We start from the raw sequence: 19,980 nt of genomic DNA, 5'->3' as shown, positions 1-19,980 counted from the left end.
ATCAGGAATCCTGAATTCTTGATGAAGAACTTATACTTGAAATGTCAACTCTCCTACTCCTTGGATGCTGCCTGACCGGCTGTGCTTTTCCAGCACAACCCTGGTACCACCTTGACATGAAATCCCCTTCCTAAATCTCCTTCCCAAGAAAGATGGTTAACCACTGCAGATTTTAATCACAGTCCACAAACAATATTGGCAGAAATGCAATTGATCAAAGTAGATGAATAGTCTATCATACTGATACACATTGTACTCTGACAATTGGTAACTCCACCTGTTGGATGCACTGGATTTTGAAAACCCTTGTGAACCTTAACAGAATAAATGTTGAGAAACAATTTCCCTTGCTTGGAGAGCCCGGAGCTGAAGGTCATAAACTCAGGATACGTTGTCAGCCATTTAACACGCAGAAGGTGGTGTTTTTTCATCATTCAGAGGATTATAAATATTTGGAATATCTTGCTTCCAGAGGACTTTCGAACCCCAGTTGTTGAGTATATTTAAAAGTATTGGATGCCAAGGCATGTGGATAAGATAGAAAAGTAAATTTGATTGGCTATGATCCTGATGAATGGTGCAGTAAGCTCAATGAGCTATGTGTTCTACCCCTGCTGCTATTTCTTAATACATTGATCAGACTTAATTTAAATAGTTTTAATTAACTTTCTTCACATTTGTTTTGGTTAGTTGATTTGTGTGGAAGCCGATCATGATATTGTGCATTTGTAGACCTTTTAGTGTGTGATACGCTAGGTAGGAAGTTAATGAAAATCAGTGATGTCAATGCGAGACAACCACGTCCTTCTGAATCTTACAATGCCCTGCGATCTTATATAAATTGATGACCTCATCTATATATTGTTCATAAGAATATAAAAGATTCCATGATTTTCTGATTACCTTATGTACACTACACAACAATCAAAAAATAATCTTAAAAGTGATTGATATCAATGAAATTATTCAGTAGCTTTTGGGCTCGTTTTTTTTATCCTGAAATAAAATAAAACAGCTGAATTTTGGAACAGCCAAAAATTATTTACGTACTACTTATCAATAACAGAATGACATTAGTTCTTGCAAGTCTCCTCCAATAGGAATTATTTTTCAGTGTGACTTTTAAACATTGATCATGATCTACCCCATCAGCTGTCTTGCTATTAAAATGCTTACACTAAACAACAAATTTTAATAGCCACAAAATGTTAGAATTTATCTGAATTTTGACACACAATATGATCATCAGTGGACTTGCTGATAAATAAATGGTTTTATTTGCTTTTGCATTGGACAGATTGAATGCTTGTCTCCTGCTATAATCACCATGGGAAGGTCAAAATATTTCATATTCCCAGCCTTTCCTTTAATTTAAACTATTGTGCAGCAGCATGTTGAATGGTTCAATAGCTCAGACACACAGCAATTTCATAAGTTCTTCATCTGAATTCATATTGTTATAGAATTGTTAATATATAGAAGAAAGTTCTTTGGCTTGTCTTGTCTGTGCTGCCCCTATAAGGCTTGCCACATCCCCACCTTCACCCTATAACCCTGCACATTCTTCTATGTCAGATAATAATCTAAATTCCTCTTAAATGCCTCAATTGAACCTGCCCTATCCACAATCTCTCAGGCTATGCATTCCAGATCCTAACCAATTGCTGCATGATGACGTTTTCCTTCATGCCAGTATTGCTTCTTTTGCCAATTGCCTTCAATCTATGCCCACTGGTTGTCAATCCTTTCTCCAATAGGAACTGTTTCTCACTGTAGACTTCCTTTAGACCTATCATGACTATAAACACATCTATCAAAAATCTTGTCAACTATTTCTTTTCCACAAAATTAGTCCCAACTTCTCTGAACCATCTGCATATTTAAAACCATTCCTGTGAACCAGGCCTACCACTTCTGTAATACCTTCACATCCTTCCTAAACTTCAGTTGAAGCCAATCCAGTGTTATAAACAAATTATGTTTAACGTAACTTCTTTGTTTTGTACTCTATGCCCCTACTGATAAAGCCTAGGCTGCTATCTACATTACTAGTCACTCTCTCAACTTGTCTTCCCACCTCCATTATTTATGTACATATACATCTCTGTCCCTCTGCCTCTGCACCCCAATTAGAATTTTATATTTGCTTTATAGTGTCTCTTGTGTTTTCCTGTCAAAGTGATTCACTTCACACTTCTCAGTGTTACTTTCATCTGCCATTTCACCACCTCTTCCATCAACCTGCTTTTAAAGTTACACACTACTCCTCACAGTTCACAATACTTTCAGGTTTTGTATTCTCTATAAATTTTAAAATTGTGCCTTCAACACCAATTTAAAGTCATGAATATATATCAGGAAGTACAAGAATCCTCACACTGGCCCCTGGGAACTCTACTATAAAGCTTCCTCTTATCCAATAAACAACCATTAACCACTACTCTCTATTTCCTGTCACTTAGCCAATTTTGTATCTTTTTTGCTATTATCCTTTTTATTCTATGGGTTCTAACTTTGTTTACACTGTTATGTGATATTTTTACCAAATGTCTTTTGGAGGTCTATGTATACCATAGCAACCACATTTCCTTTATTAACCCTCTCTGTCATCAAAAACTCAAGTTGGTTTAATCCAATTTGTCCTTGCAAGTCAGTTTTGGATTTCCTTAATACAGAATTTTGTTCCAAATTATCATTTCTAGAAGTTTCGCCACTTTCAAAATTAAGTTAACTGTCCTGAATTTTCTGTGTATATCTTTTATTACCAAAAATAAGACTTTTTCCATGCTTTTAAAGTCGCACCATTCAATGAGTCAGCTAGCCAAACAGGCCTGTTCAGTGCCATGTACCTGTGGTACAATATGTAGTAAGATTGAAAAAGCAGTAATTTAGAAACAAGGAACAGGATTGGGCCATTGAACTTATCAAACTTATTTTATCTTGGGAGTAAACTCATTGTTGATTTGTATCTTACCTGCCTTGATCTGTAATTCTTAATTCATCTATATTTATATTTAGATTTGACATTTTCAACTAATTTGCAGCTTTCTGTGGGAAACAGAGTTCAAAATTTCATTACATGTTGTGTGAAGTACTTTTTAACATAATCATGGTCAGCAGCGGCTGTCCCTTGATTCAAGGATGGTGCCTACTCAGGGTTGTATATTTCTGTTATCGGTCATCATGTCATATCATCCTGAATGGTTTAGGTCCAATTTTAAAGCTACATTCCGGATTTACCTGTATACAAAAATAATGTAACCCTGCTTTCAATTCCTTTGATAACCTTAGATATCTCAATTAGCTAAAGGGAAAAGAAGCCAAGTCTATTCTAGTTCATGTTAGTCTCAGTATAAGTTTATGAATCAGGGCTGCATCCTTACATAATAGTACAGGAAATGAACCAGATTTCAGGAGGCTATCCATTAAGTTGAGAAAGTAAAAATGATCTTACAGTGAGAATCAGTGAGAAATTGTAGAGTTCAGACTGGTTGATTTACTGAGTTATTTTGAATTGGTTACAAACAAAATGTTTAAAACATATAATTATAAGCCCCTGGGAAGGCTCTGTGATTATGAGTTAAGTTGGGAACAGGGCAAGTCTGCATCTCAAGCACAAACTAGTGCTGCAGAGACATTATGAAGATAACAGATCTTCAGTTTTGCTCAACACTCAATAACCAAATAAGTGTAAGTTTAGATACAGCGCATTCAGCCTCTCAAATTTGTTTTCCATTCTTTTTGATCATAGTTGATCTATACTTAACTTTACCCACCCATGTTTGGTCCATATTGCTTGATGTCATTACTTGACAAAAAATTGATTGAACTGTCTCTTGTAAATTTCAATTGACACGGCATATAGCCTCGGATTGGGATGGGTGGGGATTTGGGCTCTGAAAGAGCTTGCTAGATTTTAAGTACCTTTTCTGTAAATTGTTTCACTTCTCATTTCACTCCTCAATCTTGTCCCACTAATTTCAAGATTGCATTCTCTTGCTCTAGCTTTCTTTACCAGAGGAAATTGTTTTTTCATATCTCTTTCTGTAATTTTAAACACAAACACACGGAGGCTAGTAAGCTAAAGGAAAGTAAACCTATGGACAGTCATCAGCTGTCCCTCAGTTTGAAGATGAGGTCTACTCAGGGTCATGGATTTCTGCAGTGAGTCCTCATGTCACAGTACAGGCTGGTTCTCAACCTGCAGATCTTTGGGTACATGGGACAGAATGTCCCATGAGGTTGTGTGGTCCAGAGTGCAGGATTTGCTTTGTTCTTCTCTGTCACTCTTCTGCCTCATAATTACTTAGAGATTAGCAACATGTACCATCTACAGGATGCACTACAGCAATCAACTATGACAGCATCTTTCAAATCTATGACCACTTCCATTTAGAAGGACAAGGGTGGCAAATATAAAGCCAATCACCATCCAGAGTTGGAAATATATTGCCATTTCTTTACTATCACTTGTTCAAAGTCCCTGAACTCCCCTCTTGTGTGCACCATATGGACTGCAGCAATTCAAGAAGTTAGCACACTGCCATCTTCTCCTTGGCAGTCAGGGACTGGCAATAAATGGTGTCAACAATGGACCCTTTTGTTAACATCCAGAACATTCATTGTTCCTTGCTTTAGTGATGAGGTGCTATTGTGAAGTAGCAGACAGGTATTGAAGATATATTGAGCATATGATGGAAAATTGAGCTAGACCAGGATGTGCTAAATCTGTATCTTCTGTGATCCAATTGTTTAAACATGACTTTCTAAAGCTAGGCCTGAATTGAGTATGGGACCTCCAGAAACAGAAGATTTTGCTGAATCCAAGTGCATCACTAAATAATACCAAATGTAATTTTTCTGTGAATCTACAGGACAGCCAATTCTACTATTACATTGATAGAAGAGTTTTAATGACTGCACAAAATATGATACTTTTTTAAAAAAAATAGAAAACAACCTTTGAAGACCAATAATATAAAATGTGTGGTGCCCAAATACAGCTTGTATCTCAAGGTGATTAGCTTGGAGGGGGTGATGAAACAAAGGTTAACTATGGAACTACCAAGGGCCAGGAGCCAGTACAGAGGAGGCACTATGAAATATAACTTTCCTTTGATGGGTGCCAGTTGGTCGAGAATATTGTTCTGTTGAATGTAGTTCAATGCTTAGTACAAATGTGGAACATAATGTTGTCCCTCCCTCTGAGCCAGGAGCCCTGGGTTCAAGTGCCACCTACCCAAGACCCAAGAGACGACATCTCTGAACAGGATGGTTAAAAATGTCTAGAACTTGACACCTGAATAGTCAGATAGAGGCAAAAGCAGTTGGAGGTTGGCATTCATTTGGCAGGCTGCTTGAACACCAAAGCAATGGGGAATCTGCCAAGGCAACCTCGTTAGCATTGCAAACATTTGGTGTGACACAGGGAGCAGGAGGAGATGAAGGGGGCCCACAGTGCACAGTGACACCCGTATATCCCACTCCAGAAGGGAATATGGTCTCCAATTCCCAGCTTTCTCTCAATCCAACTTCAAACTGGATAAAGAGTCACTCCGTACTCGAAACATTTACATTGTTTTCTCCCCACAGATGCTAACCTTTCTGTATTAAAAACCCAAAGAACCGCAGATGCTGTAAATCAGAAATTAAAACAAGTTGCTGGAAAAGCTCAGCAGGTCTGGCAGCATCTGTGCAGAGAAATCAGAGTTAATGTTTCCGGTCGAACAACCCTTCCTCAGAACTGATGCTAGCTGGGAAAATGTTGGTTTATGTGCAGAAGATGTGGAGTGGGTGGGGTGTAAGGAGTAGAGCCCAGAGAGAGAGAAGAACAGTTGGACAAAGTTTTCCGTTTTTCTTTCAAGCTGACAGGACCATTCAGCGAATTGCACTCTTCCAGCACCACTAATCCAGATTTATAACATCAGACGTAAATGGCTGGTGGAAATAACATGGGGACTTCAGAGGAAGTAGAAATGGAGCATGGATTTCTGAAAGTTGGGTGGCACAGTCGAGTGCCTTGTGGATTATTCGGGATGGTTTGTAGCTGGCAGTGTTGATTTGGTTTTCACAATCAGCATGGAGCCTGTCAATGCAGATTCCATGATGAGAGAGGTTTGAGCGCTGTCTGGTGCGAGGCTACAACCCACTGCATTCATTTCCCATCGCAGAGCAGTGATTGATTTTGTATTGAGGCTGCAGCATTACGGATTGCTTCAGGCGGGTCTATACACGGTTCTTCATTTCCCCAGTATGGTTGGAGGAGGGTAAAAGTTGACAATGGCCCAGCAAAAGGAAAGAATCTCTGGTAACACTGACAGCGAACACATTCTGAACACTTAGCTGCACGGATAACGAGACCCAAAAACTCATTAGAAACAGAAACAATTCTTGCTTCATTCACCTGAATGTATCTTATTTCTGACTTGTGTATGAGACAACCTGCAGGATTATAACACTTTCCTTAGAGAATATGAACTTGCAGCCTGACTAAAGCTTCCTCAAATGTTTCTCAAATGTTGTTACAAAATAAATATTTAATTTAAAAAACAAAACATTAGTTTGAATCGATAGAAACGTCACTCGACATAGAGAGATTTGAACAGAAGGAAAAAGCAAAGGTTAAGGAATGAGCTGTAACCTGATAAATTTAGGTATCTGACTGACTTTGCGCACGCCTGACAAAGTCCGACCCTGCGTTTCTATCCTGGTTGTCACTTTCACGGCACAACACCCTTTTCAACACAACCCCCACCCCCCCCCCGCCCCGTCGCCAGTATTAACCAAAAACATCAAATGGAAACTCTCACACTGATCCAACTCACCTTCCCCTCTGAGGGAGTCAGGTCAGTGAAGCTTATTAAATGATGAGTCGCTGTCACTTGATTCATAATTATTGGGCTTGTCTACTTCATGCTTTACATGAACTAATTGCAGCAATATAAACGATTTATTTCAATAAACCATTTACAAATGTCTGTTCAATACCACTATACAAGTTTTACATGAACCTTTTTCTACAATATCTTGAAAGTGGAGTTGCAGGTAGATAGGATAGTGAAGAAGGTGTTTGGTATGCTTTCCTTTATTGGTCAGAGTATTGAGTACAGGAGTCGGGAGGTCATGTTGCGGCTGTACAGGACATTGGTTAGGCCACTGTTGGAATAATGCGTGCAATTCTGGTCTCCTTCCTATTAAAGATGTTGTTAAACTTGAAAGGGTTCAGAGAAGATTTACAAGGATGTTGCCAGAGTTGGAGGATCTGAGCTCTGGGGAGAGGCTGATCAGGCTGGGGCTGTTTTCCCTGGAACGTCAGAGGCTGAGGGGTGACCTTATAGAGGTTTACAAAATCATGAAGGGCATGGATAGGGTAAATAGACAAAGTCTTTTCCCTGGGGTGGGGGGAGTCCAGAACAAGAGGGCATAGGTTTAGGGTGAGAGGGGAAAGATATAAAAGAGACCTACAGGGCAACTTTTTCATGCAGAGTGTGGTATGTGTATGGAATGAGCTGCCAGAGGAAGTGTTGGAGGCTGGTACCATTGCAACATTTAAGAGGCATTTGGATGGGTATATGAATAGGAAGGGTTTGGAGGGATATGGGCTAGATGCCGGCAGGTGGTACTAGATTGGGTTGGGATATCAGGTCAGCATGGACGGGTTGGACCGAAGGGTCTGTTTCCATGCTATACATCTCTATAACTCTATGACTCTATATTGCAATAATTAAATCATGTGTTTTAACAGCTAATGTGTTTGACACAATGCCAGTCATGCTTGGTTTATACAGGAATAATATTCCTCTTTTAAAGGTGCAAAACAAACAGGTTAGAATAAACCCCTTGTATTTTCCTACATTCTGACCCTTCGACAGTGCAGAGGCTGTAAAACGCTGAGCTGTGCTGAATGCACTATAAATAAAAGTCTCTTCAGCATTTTCAAAGTTGGTTTGAAACATGAAGGGAGTACATCAGATTTTAAACTTGAAATAATGGCTGAATCTGTGGTTGAGCTGTTTGATTTTTCACATGACACTGTTGCAGATGGTGAAACATAGAAAAAAGAAGATGCAGTAGGCCATTTGGCCCCACAAGCCTCCTCTAACATTCAATGTGATCATCTAATTTAACAGCTTGTTCCAGCTCTTCTACTTTATCCTTGGATCACTTTAGCTCAAGTACTAAATCCAATTCCTTTTAGAAATCAAACAGAGAACAGTACAGCAAGGGAACAGACCCTTCAGCCCAGTAATACACCAGTTTGTGATCTCTTCTTAGCCTTTTGTCTCTACATAGTCCATGTCCCTATATTCCCTGCCTATTCACATATGTCAAGATGCCACTTGAATGTTGCTATTGCTTCCACCTCCTCCACTTCCTCTGGCAGCACATTCCAGGCAATTCCCGCCCTCTAGTTTAAAACAAAACTTACCTCTCACATCTCCTTTAAACTGACCCCTATTTACCTTAAACCAATGTTCCCTAGTAACTGACATTTCCACTTTTGGGGGAAAAAGACTCTGGCCATCCATTCTATCCATGCCTCTTATAATTTTGTAAGTAAATCAAGTTTGTTCAATCATTCCTCATATCCAATGAGGAGGACTGAATCAAATGTTTGAACTGAATTTCACAGGGTCACCTGTCTTTGGGTGAGGAAATCTCCTGACATCTCAGTCCTAAATGATTTACCTCATATCCTCAGACTGTGATCCTTGGGTCTGGGAACCTGCCATTGGGAACACCCTGTCTAGTCCTGTTAGAATATTTTAGGTTATAGGACAATGCAAATGATCACAATTAGACAAGAAGAAATGCTGGATATGGTTTACTTGCTACTCATCTATTTGCATGAGTGACTTCGCCTCCTGTTCCTTGTAGGTACACTTCTCATTTTCTGTTATTACCTCAGTTACTCAATTTATTGGCCCCTTAATAAAGGAGCCTAGACATCCCAGCAGATTTGTAAATTCTGGTTGTGGTGTTGTTGGAACCATCTTGCTTTGTTCTTCTTTGAGGTTCTTGGAGGCAGTTTTGGAGATCCCATTTGATACTGACCCTTTTCTAGAAGTCAAGGCAAAGAAAATTCACTGCAGACAGGGGACAATTCAACAAGATCAGACTGTGGTAGGTGTTGGGGATGTTGAGTTTTACTGGAGGAAGCAATGTTATCCCACTCTGGACCCTTTATTCACTCTTAATACCTGCTTTTAGTGCTCTTCAATCACTAACTAACTCCAACGTTACTTTTATAGGAAGTACAGAATTATTTGTACAATACATTTCAAACACATGGCAAACCAATTCCTGTTTATAGAAAATAAATTAGCTTGAAAAGTAACGATCATACCAATGACTATTCGTACAGTATTCAAATACAAACAAAGTATTGCAGATGCTGGATATTGGAAATAAAAGCAAAAAGTGCCAGAGAAAGTCAGCATGTGTTGAAAGAGAAATAGAGTTTATGATTAAAGTCCATATGAAATTTCTTTCTGCACAATATTTAGCTTTGCAATTGTACACATCCTATCTGTTTGTGTATTACATGATGACCTATCATGTCTATATACATCTTTCATATTTTTGAATGCAGGTAATGGGCTAACCTTGGAGGGAGCAGTACCTTCAGACCAAGACAGTCATCCGAAACCAGCCAAGAGAGCACGGACGTCATTTACTGCAGAGCAATTACAGGTAGCATTGCGGCAGGGATCCCCGTCAGTCTTACAACATGACAATCCATTTAAGATCAGGCACTTCCCATTTATATTGCCGTTTTTATTCCTGAACCCTATGTTTTGAATACCACAGCTGCCCTTTTGAGAGAAGCATAGGATAACAAGCCAGACCAATAAAAGTTCTCTCTCAAAGTCACTCATTAAATGTTATGGTGTTTTTCCATTTCAATCATATTACATCTAATATTCCTATTGTTATATTAACTTTGTACTCTGTGTTGTAAATTGTTTCTGCCTTCATTCTGCCCACTCCATTCATTTATTAATTCCCTGTATAAGATAACAAGCCTGTAGGCTGAAACAGAAACCTGAAGTGCTTGGCACAGTTGCCAGATTCTATATAGAAAGGCATATTCCTGGCAAGTAAGCTATCATTAGAGTAAGACAGTCGTGAAAAATTATTTATAAATACCGTCTTTATTTTTGAAAGAGCACTGATTTACTAAAGGGACTCCTGGCCCAAGATGATCAAAATCAAAGAGTGTCAAGTGTATGCAAAATGATCAGAATTACTCTTCTCAGGCCATTTCAAATTTTGGATTCTAATCCATCATAGCAACATCCTGTTACAAAATGTAGATCTCATGACAGTTGCTACATTTTTATCACCTTGTCAATTACTTTATTTACCTTTTACTAGATAAGAATTGATGTCAAGTAGGAGACACTGTCTTACAAACCTTACCTTGCACTTTGCCTTTGCTGACAGTACCTTTCACACTCTCTGTGTACAGGTGATGCAGGCACAGTTTGCACAAGACAATAATCCTGATGCACAAACACTTCAGAAGCTTGCAGATATGACTGGTTTGAGCAGGCGTGTTATCCAGGTATGAATACTTATAACATAATGAAGAATGTACAGACATTTCGAAATTAGGTAGCTGCAGAATTGACACACCATTGAATATCTCTAATATCAAAGAATAAGTATTTTTCTTTTGGATTAATCATTCATTAAGAATGACAAGATATAATGAAATGATAATTGTTGACCATTTTTATTTGGACACTTTTATTGTGAATGCCAACAGGTGGAAGAATGAATACACATGGACAGGAACAGTGTTTCAGTGTGATGTCACTATTCAGCGATGAAATGGCAGTAACAGTTTACCGTCACAAATATGGCAATGGCAACAGAATCAAACTGGGATTATACACACTGCTTCTGATCATATACACTTCTGAAAGATTATGCCGAACTGAGGCATTTTTTTCTCTAAGCAGCAACTTTCTCCCCTGCCTCCACCCCAGACTGAATTAACACAAGATCATGGCTGGCAGCATGAGAAGTGGCTGAGCCAGCATGGGAGATTGGTCATTGCTTTTCTGTGACAGTCCACACACGCACTGGTGCTGACATCACTGTGCAGCTCATGCGGACATGCATCCTGAACTATCTCCACCTGCTGACATCACTGCCCCTGCCTGCTCATGGTTCGATGGCCATTGTATCAACCATTTTATTAACTATTTTAGTATTCAGAATAATTACTGTGTTTTTATTTTGTGGTTCTATGATCTAGCAGGGTTATAGATACAGCGAGTTCCCAGAATTTGCTTCATTCTATTATTTTGGCTGCTGGGGGTGGTTTTCATTACAGAAGACATTGAAAGTGGACATTAATAATCTTTCCTGTGGGAACATTTCATAGTAAGAGGATAGTTAAGAGGGTAAAAGCGAGGACTGCAGATGCTGGAAATCAGAGTCTAGATTAGAGTGGTGCTGGAAAAGCACAGCAGGTCAGGCAGCATCCAAGGAGCAGGAAAATCAGCGTTTTTGCCCAAAACGTTGATTTTTCTGCCTCTCGAATGCTGCCTGACCTGCTGTGCTTTTCCAGCACCACTCTAATCTAGATAGTTAAGGGGGTTGCAACATGGTAGGTGGGTTCATACTACATTCCCTCCTCCACCCTGATTAATACTATGGAGAAAAGGCTCATGGAAAGGCTCCTGTCCCATCGTCAATTATGGCTCTCGAACGGACAATTAGTGCTCAGATAATGTTTTCCAACTGAAAAACCATGGCTCCAACATGCAGAATATTTCCTTTGCTTGAGCCTCCCCAAACTCGAAAAGCATGCTTTAAACTCTTAAAATCCAGTGAACACCATCCTAACTCATGTAATCTCTCCATATACTTCAACTATCGAGTCAATATGTTATTCTAGTGAATCTGTGCTGCGCATCTTCCTGGGGTATGGTTCTTAGTCTACTCACAGTGCTCAAAGTTTGAACCAAGCAGAACTATCTATAATTTTAACATAACTTCTATTCACTCGCTAGTTAGCTGTTAATTTGATTATTGTCTATACCCAGTACATGACATTTTAACAATCATGTACATGGACCCCAAGTCTTTATCATTGTTAGATCTTCATTATTTTAGGAAATAGTTCTGTTTTTAGGTGCAAAGTGGATGGCCTCACATTTATTTACATTGAAATCTATTTATCATGGATTTTGCCCATTTGCTCAGTTTATTAGCTCAATGTAGTAGCTCTCAAGTACGTTCCTGAGAATGCCACCTATGTTCATCGTATTGGCAAACTTGGATATGTCGGGTTTTTTAAGCCATTACCTAAGCTTTCAGTAAACTTGTAAATTATTGAGGCCCCAACACAGGCCAGTACTGTTCACCACCAGTTACATACAGACAATGAGAACATCTGCCCATTATCTCTATCCTGTCTCCTGCTGATCACACAATTTTCCAAAGCGATTGATAACTTGCCTTCAATTTCGTGAGCTTCAAATTTAGCTGATCACCTTTTATGTGAGATATTATCAAATGCCTTCTGGAAATGCCTTCTACAAATAACATCCGTAGACATTCCTCAAACATTACTTTGGTGACCACTTCAAAAATTTCTATTAGTTTGTCAGTTGTGACCCACCATTTGGCAGGAGAGTCAGCCTTAGAATGGAGATAAGGAGAAATGTTTTTAGCCAGACAGTGGTGAATCTGTGGAATGTATTGCCACAGAAGGCTGTGGAGACCATATCATTGAGTATATTTAAAACAGAGATAGATAAGTTCTAAATTGCCAAGGGGATCAAAGGTTACAGGGAGAAAGTGGGAAATTGGGGTTGAAAAACCTATCAGCCATGACTGAATGGCAGGGCAGACTCGATGGGCCAAATGGCCTAATTTCTGCTCTTTTGTCTTATGGTTTTATGGTTTACAAATTCATGCTGGCTCTGTTTGAGAAGGTGTTCAGTCAGTCTATCTTTGATAATAAACCCCAGCATTTCCTGACAACAGATACTTTATTAACTGGGCAAGAATTCTATGATTCTCCCTCTCACCTTTCTTAAATAGCAGAGTGGCATAGGCAGGGTGAGGTTTTAGAAGCCACTGTATCACCAAACCATTCAATGTAAATTCTATTGCTCAAAAACTTCGGTCAATATGTTTCATAATATTATACAAACTAACAATTTGTTTAATAAAATCATAAGATGCACAATGTAAATCAGCTAACATCAATTCTGAAATCAGAATTGATTTAAATTGAAAATATAATTTTAATTCTGTCATTTCAAACTAATTTGCAATGCAACATCTATGTGATGGTTTTATAATAAAACCATAATCATTACTGCATAGAGTCCATTAATATGAGTTGAATGAAAGTCAAGAGTAATATAAATGTTCTGGCTCCATATTAAGTATGACTTGTGATTCATACTCATAAAATGCAAGAAATATTCTAAATATGGCGATAATATTGGAATGATCTCACTCAATCTGCATATATTGGCATGGATTTACAGAGTACCTGACTTGGCAATAGTGTTATATACATCTTAAGATGTGGATCATTATAACTCAGAAATGCCCTTGGTACTCATGTTGATCAGTTCACAGTTGCTCAGTGTGATGTTTTTTATCACCTGATTCCTGTCTTGTGCAATCTTCATACGCCTGAGACATGAACACTTATTATTGCTCCACTATTGCGTATTTTATATTTTTGGGAATTTTTTAAAAACAATTTTCCATCAGTATTAACATTTTCAGATTACGTGGAATGTTGTGTAAGTGAAAACATGTTTCATTGGAGTATAATGTAAAATGATCAGGGTTGGAAAATTCCACTTGTCAAACAATCGGAGTTCAGTTACCTTCCAGTCTTGGATGAACTAAGAATCAAAGCAGGTTCCAGTGCAATGAGTTCATCCCTCTTTGTTGTCTGGTTCTGAGCTTTGCCATATTTGATTCATGTGGTCCATGACTGCTCTTCTGTATCTAAATTGTCCTGTATTCCCAAAACATAGTTTGTTCTTCTTAGGATCTGTTTTCTTTCCAGTTCAGTCCATATTATTGGTGAACTGCGAGTTGATTTATGTCAAATTCAGACAGATCTTCCAAAGTGACAAATATTGAAAAGGAAAATTTCAGCCCGGAAGAAATTACACATCTCCAGATTCCAAGAGTAACTTTCATCACCTTACAGAATTTGGCTTTCATGATGAAAATGATGGAACACAGACACCCACTGGCAGCCAAGATGCAGGGAGGGGTTCCAATGTAATTTGCTTGTTGATATCATTCTATCTGTTTTCCATATGTCTGACAATAATTGCCACCTCGATTGTGTAGCAACAATCTTTACCTTGAATTATAGTAGAGTGGTACTGAGGTGTTGATATGTTGAGGAGTTTAAATCCAGACATTTTATTATAAATGTTATTTCCTGCTATCCAAATCAGACATTCTGCTTTGAAATGATAATTTTTAGATTCACTATTCTGAATTTCAGATTCATTCCTCAATGGTGCAATCAGTGTTCACTAATATGAGGCATTTTAAACTAAAGTAAAAGCCATGAATGCACTTAACCGGAACATTAAGATATTGTGGTTGTTTAAAGCTAACCCTGGTTGACACTATAATACTGAAGAAGATAAAAACGAACAGACCTGAATCACAGTAATTTGAACTCAGATGTGGCTGTGAACTTCAACCCTTGCTCCCTATGACTCTGCCAGCACATCCAGTAAGAAGATAAGTTTTGGAGATTGGATGTTTCATGTTAAATCCCTGATCTCTACTAGTTAGCTGAGTTGCACTGAGGTAGGAATTCCCCAACTGGCATCAGCACCCTGGCTTAGGTAGAGGTAAATCAATCCCTGTGCTTGTTAGTTTTCCAGTGATTTTTGATGAGAACGTGTATTAATGTAGTAACTGTACTCAAACTGCCCAGATCCAATTGATTGAATAACAATTTCTGAAAGAAGCTAAACATTAAATTTGACAAATGGAATTTGATGATACCACAGGGGCAAGACTGGCACAATAGCTTTCCCACAGGACTGAATAGGGAAAGGATCTGCCAAGAAATTGAGTCCCAAACAGATTCTTTATATTTCCTTGGGGCCAGGAGTAATAGCACCCCATTAAGTCACCTCTGCTACAGACTTCCCCATCTCCCTTCTGTCACAAAACCCTCTCAAGAACCCCTTCCCCTTACCATGGATATGAAAACTTCCTGAGCCTAACAGCTGTCCCTTGTCAATTTTTCTCCACCAGGAGGTGGACTGGTATCACGTTATTGAAGCCCAGGAAGCAAAATCACCTGGGCAGGTTTCAGAATTGCTTGGCAGCCTTCGGTCTTGTGTGGTGATGTGCTGGTCAATTCCATGTTAAGCATCAGCTAGTGTGGCTCATAAGCCTTGCATGACACTTGCTGCTGCATTTCCTATAGAGGAAGGCAATGGGCTGGGAAGGTGGAGCAAGATTCACATTTTTGGATAACTGGAATCTCTTCTGGGGTAGGAGTGACCTGTACAAGACAAACAGATTTCACATGAATTGGAAGGGAACTACAATACTGGCAGGGAGATTTGCTGGAGCTGCTCAGGAGAGTTTAAATTAGTAAAGTTGTTGGGGGGGGGGGTGGTGGTGGTGAGGGACGTGGTGAAATCCAGGGAGATAGCGAGTAAAGAGATCAATCTGAGACTGGTACAATTGAGAAAAGAAGTGAGTCAAACAGTCAGGGCAGGCAGGAACAGAGCAGTGAACAAGGGAGGACTGATAAATTAAACTGTATTTATTTCAATGCAAGAGGTCTAACAGGGAAGGCAGATGAACTCAAGGCATGGTTAGGAACATGGGACTGGGATATCATAGCAATTACTGATTACTCAGGGATGGATAAGACTGGCAGCTTAATGTTCCAGGTTACAAATGCAACAGGAAGGACAGAAAGGGAGGCAAGAGAGGAGGGGGAGTGGCGTTTTTGATAAGGGATAGCATTACAGCTGTGCTGAGGGAGGATATTCTTGGAAATACATCCGAGGAAGTTATTTGGGTGGAACTGAGAAATAAGAAAGGGATGATCACCTTATTGGGATTGTATTATAGACCCCCTAATAGTCAGCAGGAAATTGAAAAACAAGTTTGTAAGGAGATCTCAGTTATCTGTAAGAATAATAGGGTAGTTATGTTCGGGGATTTTAACTTTCCAAATATAGACTGGGACTGCCATAGTGTTAAAGGTTTAGATGGAAAGGAACTTGTTAAGTGTGAACAAGAAAATTTGCTGATTCAATATGTGGATGTAACTACTAGAGAAGGTGCAAAACTCTTTTATCTCAAGAGGGTTGGAATGTAAAAGCAGCGATGTGCTACTGAGACTGTATAAAGCTCGGGTTAGGCCCCATATAGAATACTGTGTTCAGTTTTACGCCACAAACTTCAGGAAGGACATAGTGGCACTGGACCGTGTCCAGTGTAGATTCACATGGATGATCCCTAGAATGGTAGGCCGAACATATGATGAATGGCTGAGGATCCTGGGATTGTATTCATGAGAGTTTAGAGGTTGAGGGGAGATCTAATAGAAACTTATAAGATAATGCATGGCTTAGAAAAGGCAGATGCTGGGAATTTGTTTCCATCAGGCGGGGATACTAGGACCTGTTTGCACAGCCTTAGAATTAGAGAGGGTTAATTTAAAATGGAAATGAGGAGACATTTCTTCAGTCAGAGAGTGGTGGGCCTCCGGAATTCATTGCCATGGAGCACAGTGGAGGCCGGGACATTAAATGTCTTCAAGGCAGAGATTGATAAATTAGTAATCTCGCAAGGAATTAAGGGATATGGGGAGAGTGTGGGTAAGTGGTGTTGAAATGGCCATCAGCCATGATTGAATGGCAGAGTGGACTCGATGGGCCAAATGGCCTTATTTCCACTCCTACATCTTATGATCTTAAAACTTGGCACCCTCTTGGGAAATAAGGCAGGGCAGGTGACTGAGGTGTCAGTGGAGGAGCACTTTGGGGCCAGCGACTATAATTCTATTAGTTTTAAAGTAATGATGGAAAAGGATAGACTAGATCGAACAGTTGAAGTTCTAAATTGGAGGAAGGCCAACTTTGACGGTATTAGGCAAGAACTTTCAAAAGCTGATTGGGGGCAGATGTTCGCAGGTGAAGGGCTGGCTGAAAAATGGGAAGCCTTCAGAAATGAGATTACAAGAGTCCAGAGACAGTATATTCCTGTCAGGGTGAAAGGAAAGGCTGGTAGGTGCAGGGAATCCTGGATGACTAAAGAAGTTGAGTATTTGGTTAAGAAAAAGAAGGAAGAATATGTCAGGTATAGACAAAATAGATCAAATGAATTCTTAGGGTATAAAGGCAGAAGGAGTATACTTAAAGAGGGAAATCAGGAGGGCAAAAAGGAGACATGAGACAAAAAGGAAGATAGCAAATGTGGTTCTCTTGTTCAAAAAGGGTAATAGAGACAACCCTGGTAATTACAGATCAGTGAGTCTCACTTCAGTTGTTGGTAAAGTGTTGGAAAAGGTTATAAGAGATAGGATTTATAACCATCTAGAAAAGAATAATCTGATCAGGGACAGTCAGAACGGTTTTGTGAAGAGTAGGTCGTGCCTAATGAATCTTATTGAGTTTTTGACAAAGTGACCAAACAGGTAGATGAGAGTAAACCGGTTGATGTGGTGTATATGGATTTCAGCAAGGTGTTCGTTACGATTCCCCACAGTAGGCTATTAGACAAAATGCAGAGGAATGGGATTGTGGGAGACACTGCAGTTTGGATCAGTAATTGGCTTGCTGAAAGAAAACAGAGGGTTGTAGTTGATGGAACATGTTCATCTTGGTGTCCAGTTACTAGCGGCGTCCCGCAAGGGTCGGTGTTGGGTTCACTGCTGTTCATCATTTTTATAAATGACCTGGATGAGGGCTTAGAAGGGTGGGTTAGTAAATTTGTGGATGGCACTAAGGTTGGTGGAGTTGTGGATAGTGACGAAGGATGTAATAGGTTGCAGAGAGACATAGATAGGACGCAGAGCTGGGCTGAGAGGTGGCAAATGGAGTTTAATGTGGACAAGTGTGAGGTGATGCACTTTAGACGGAGTAATTGGAATGCAAAGTACTGCACTAATGGTAAGATTCTTGGGAGTGCAGATGAGCAGAGAGATCTTGGTGTCCATGTATACAGATCCCTGAAAGTTGCCACCCAGATTGACAGGGTTGTTAAGAAGGCATACAGTGTTTTGGCCTTTATTAATAGAGAGATTGAGTTCCGGAACCAGGAGATTATGCTGCAGCTGTACAAAGCTCTGGTACGGCCACACTTGGAGTATTGTGTACAGTTCTAGTCACCGCATTATAAGAAGGATGTGGAAGCTTTGGAAAAGGTGCAGAGGAGATTTATTAGGATATTGCCTGGTATGGAAGGAATGTCTTAGGAGGAAAGGCTGAGGGCCTTGAGGCTGTTCTCGTTAGAGAGAAGAAGGTTGAGAGGTGACTTAATAGAGACATACAAGATAATCAGAGGGTTAGATAGGGTGGACAGGGAGAGCCTTTTTCCAAGTATGGGAATGGCAAACACGAGGGGACACAACTTTAAAGTGAGGGGAGATAGGTATAAGACAGATGTCAGAGGTACTTTCTTTACTCAAAGAGTAGTAAGGGTATGGAATGCTTTGCCTGCAACGGTAGTAGATTCACCAAGTTTAAGTGCATTTAAGTCATCATTGGACAGGCATATGGACGTACATGGAATAATCTAAGGGGGATGGGCTTCAGATTAGTATGACAGGGCGGCGCAACATCAAGGGCCGAAGGGCCTGTACTGCGCTGAAATGTTCTATGTTCTATGTTCTATAACTTTGGCAAATAGAGTTAAGGAGAGTCCAAAGAGTTTTTACAAATACCATTAAGGACAAAAGGGTAACTAGGGAGAGAATAGGGCCCCTCAAAGATCAGCAAGTTTTGTGAGGAGCCACAGGAGATGGAGGAAGATATTAAACGAGTATTTTGCATCAGTGTTTATGGTATAAAAGAACATGGAAGAAGTAGAATGTCAGGAACTAGAAGGTGGCATCTTGAAAAATGTCCATATTACAGAGGAGGAGGTGCTGGATGTCTTGAAACACATAAAAATGGATACATTCTCAGGTAAATGATAAATGATCAGGTGTACCTCAGAACTCTGTAGGAAGTTAGGGAAGTGATTGCTGTGCCCATTGCTGAGACATTTGTATTATTGATAGTCACAGGTGAGGTGCCGGAAGACTGGAGGTTGGCTACCGTGGTGCCACTGTTTAAGAAAGGTGATAAGGACAAGCCAGGGAACTATAGACCAGTGTGCCTGACGGCGGTGGTGGGCAAGTTGTTGGAGGGAATCCTGAGGGACAGGATGTACATGTATTTGGAAAAGCAAGGAGTGATTAGGGATAGTCAACATGACTTTGTGTGTGGGAAATCACATCTCACAAACTTGATTGAGTTTTTTGAAGCAGTAGCAAAGAAGATTGATGAGGGCAGAGTGGTGGACATGATCTATATGGACTTCAGTAAGGCTTTTGACAAGTTTCCCCATGGGAGACTGGTTAGCAAGGTTAGATCTCATGGAATGCAGGGAGAACTAGCCATTTGGATAGAGAACTGACTCAAAGGTAGAAGACAGAGGGTGGTGGTGAGGGTTGTTTTTCAGACTGGAGGCCTGTGACCAATGGATAGGTGCTGGGTAAACCACTTTTTGTCATTTATATAAATGATTTGGATGTGAGCATAAGAGGTATAGTAAGTAAGTTTGCAGATGACACCAAAATTGGAGGTGTAGTGAACAGCGAAGAAGGTTACCTCAGATTATAACGGGATCTTGATCAGATGGGTCAATGGGCTGAGGAGTGGCAGGTGGAGTTTAATTTAGATAAATGCAAGGTGCTGTATTTTGGGAAAGCAAATCATAGCAGGACTTATA

General features: G+C 39.8%; 1 protein-coding gene across 1 annotated transcript in view; it reads left to right on the top strand.

Moving 5' to 3' along the window:
- The window catches only part of lhx6a (LIM homeobox 6a), a 58,140-nt gene that overhangs the window by 30,106 nt on the left and 8,054 nt on the right, over positions 1 to 19,980 (top strand). Inside the window, exons 6-7 of the mRNA XM_043720107.2 lie at positions 9,593 to 9,693; positions 10,472 to 10,567. Coding sequence (XP_043576042.1) covers positions 9,593 to 9,693; positions 10,472 to 10,567 — 197 coding nt within the window. The remainder of the gene's footprint in view (positions 1 to 9,592; positions 9,694 to 10,471; positions 10,568 to 19,980) is intronic.

Source organism: Chiloscyllium plagiosum, unplaced genomic scaffold (genome assembly GCF_037043375.1).
Source record: "Chiloscyllium plagiosum isolate Xiang-an unplaced genomic scaffold, Cpla_swu_hap1 HiC_scaffold_21, whole genome shotgun sequence".
In the NCBI taxonomy this organism is placed as follows: Eukaryota; Metazoa; Chordata; class Chondrichthyes; order Orectolobiformes; family Hemiscylliidae; genus Chiloscyllium; species Chiloscyllium plagiosum.
Note: the sequence above shows the minus strand (reverse complement) of the source record. Positions and strands in the feature narration are given on the sequence as shown.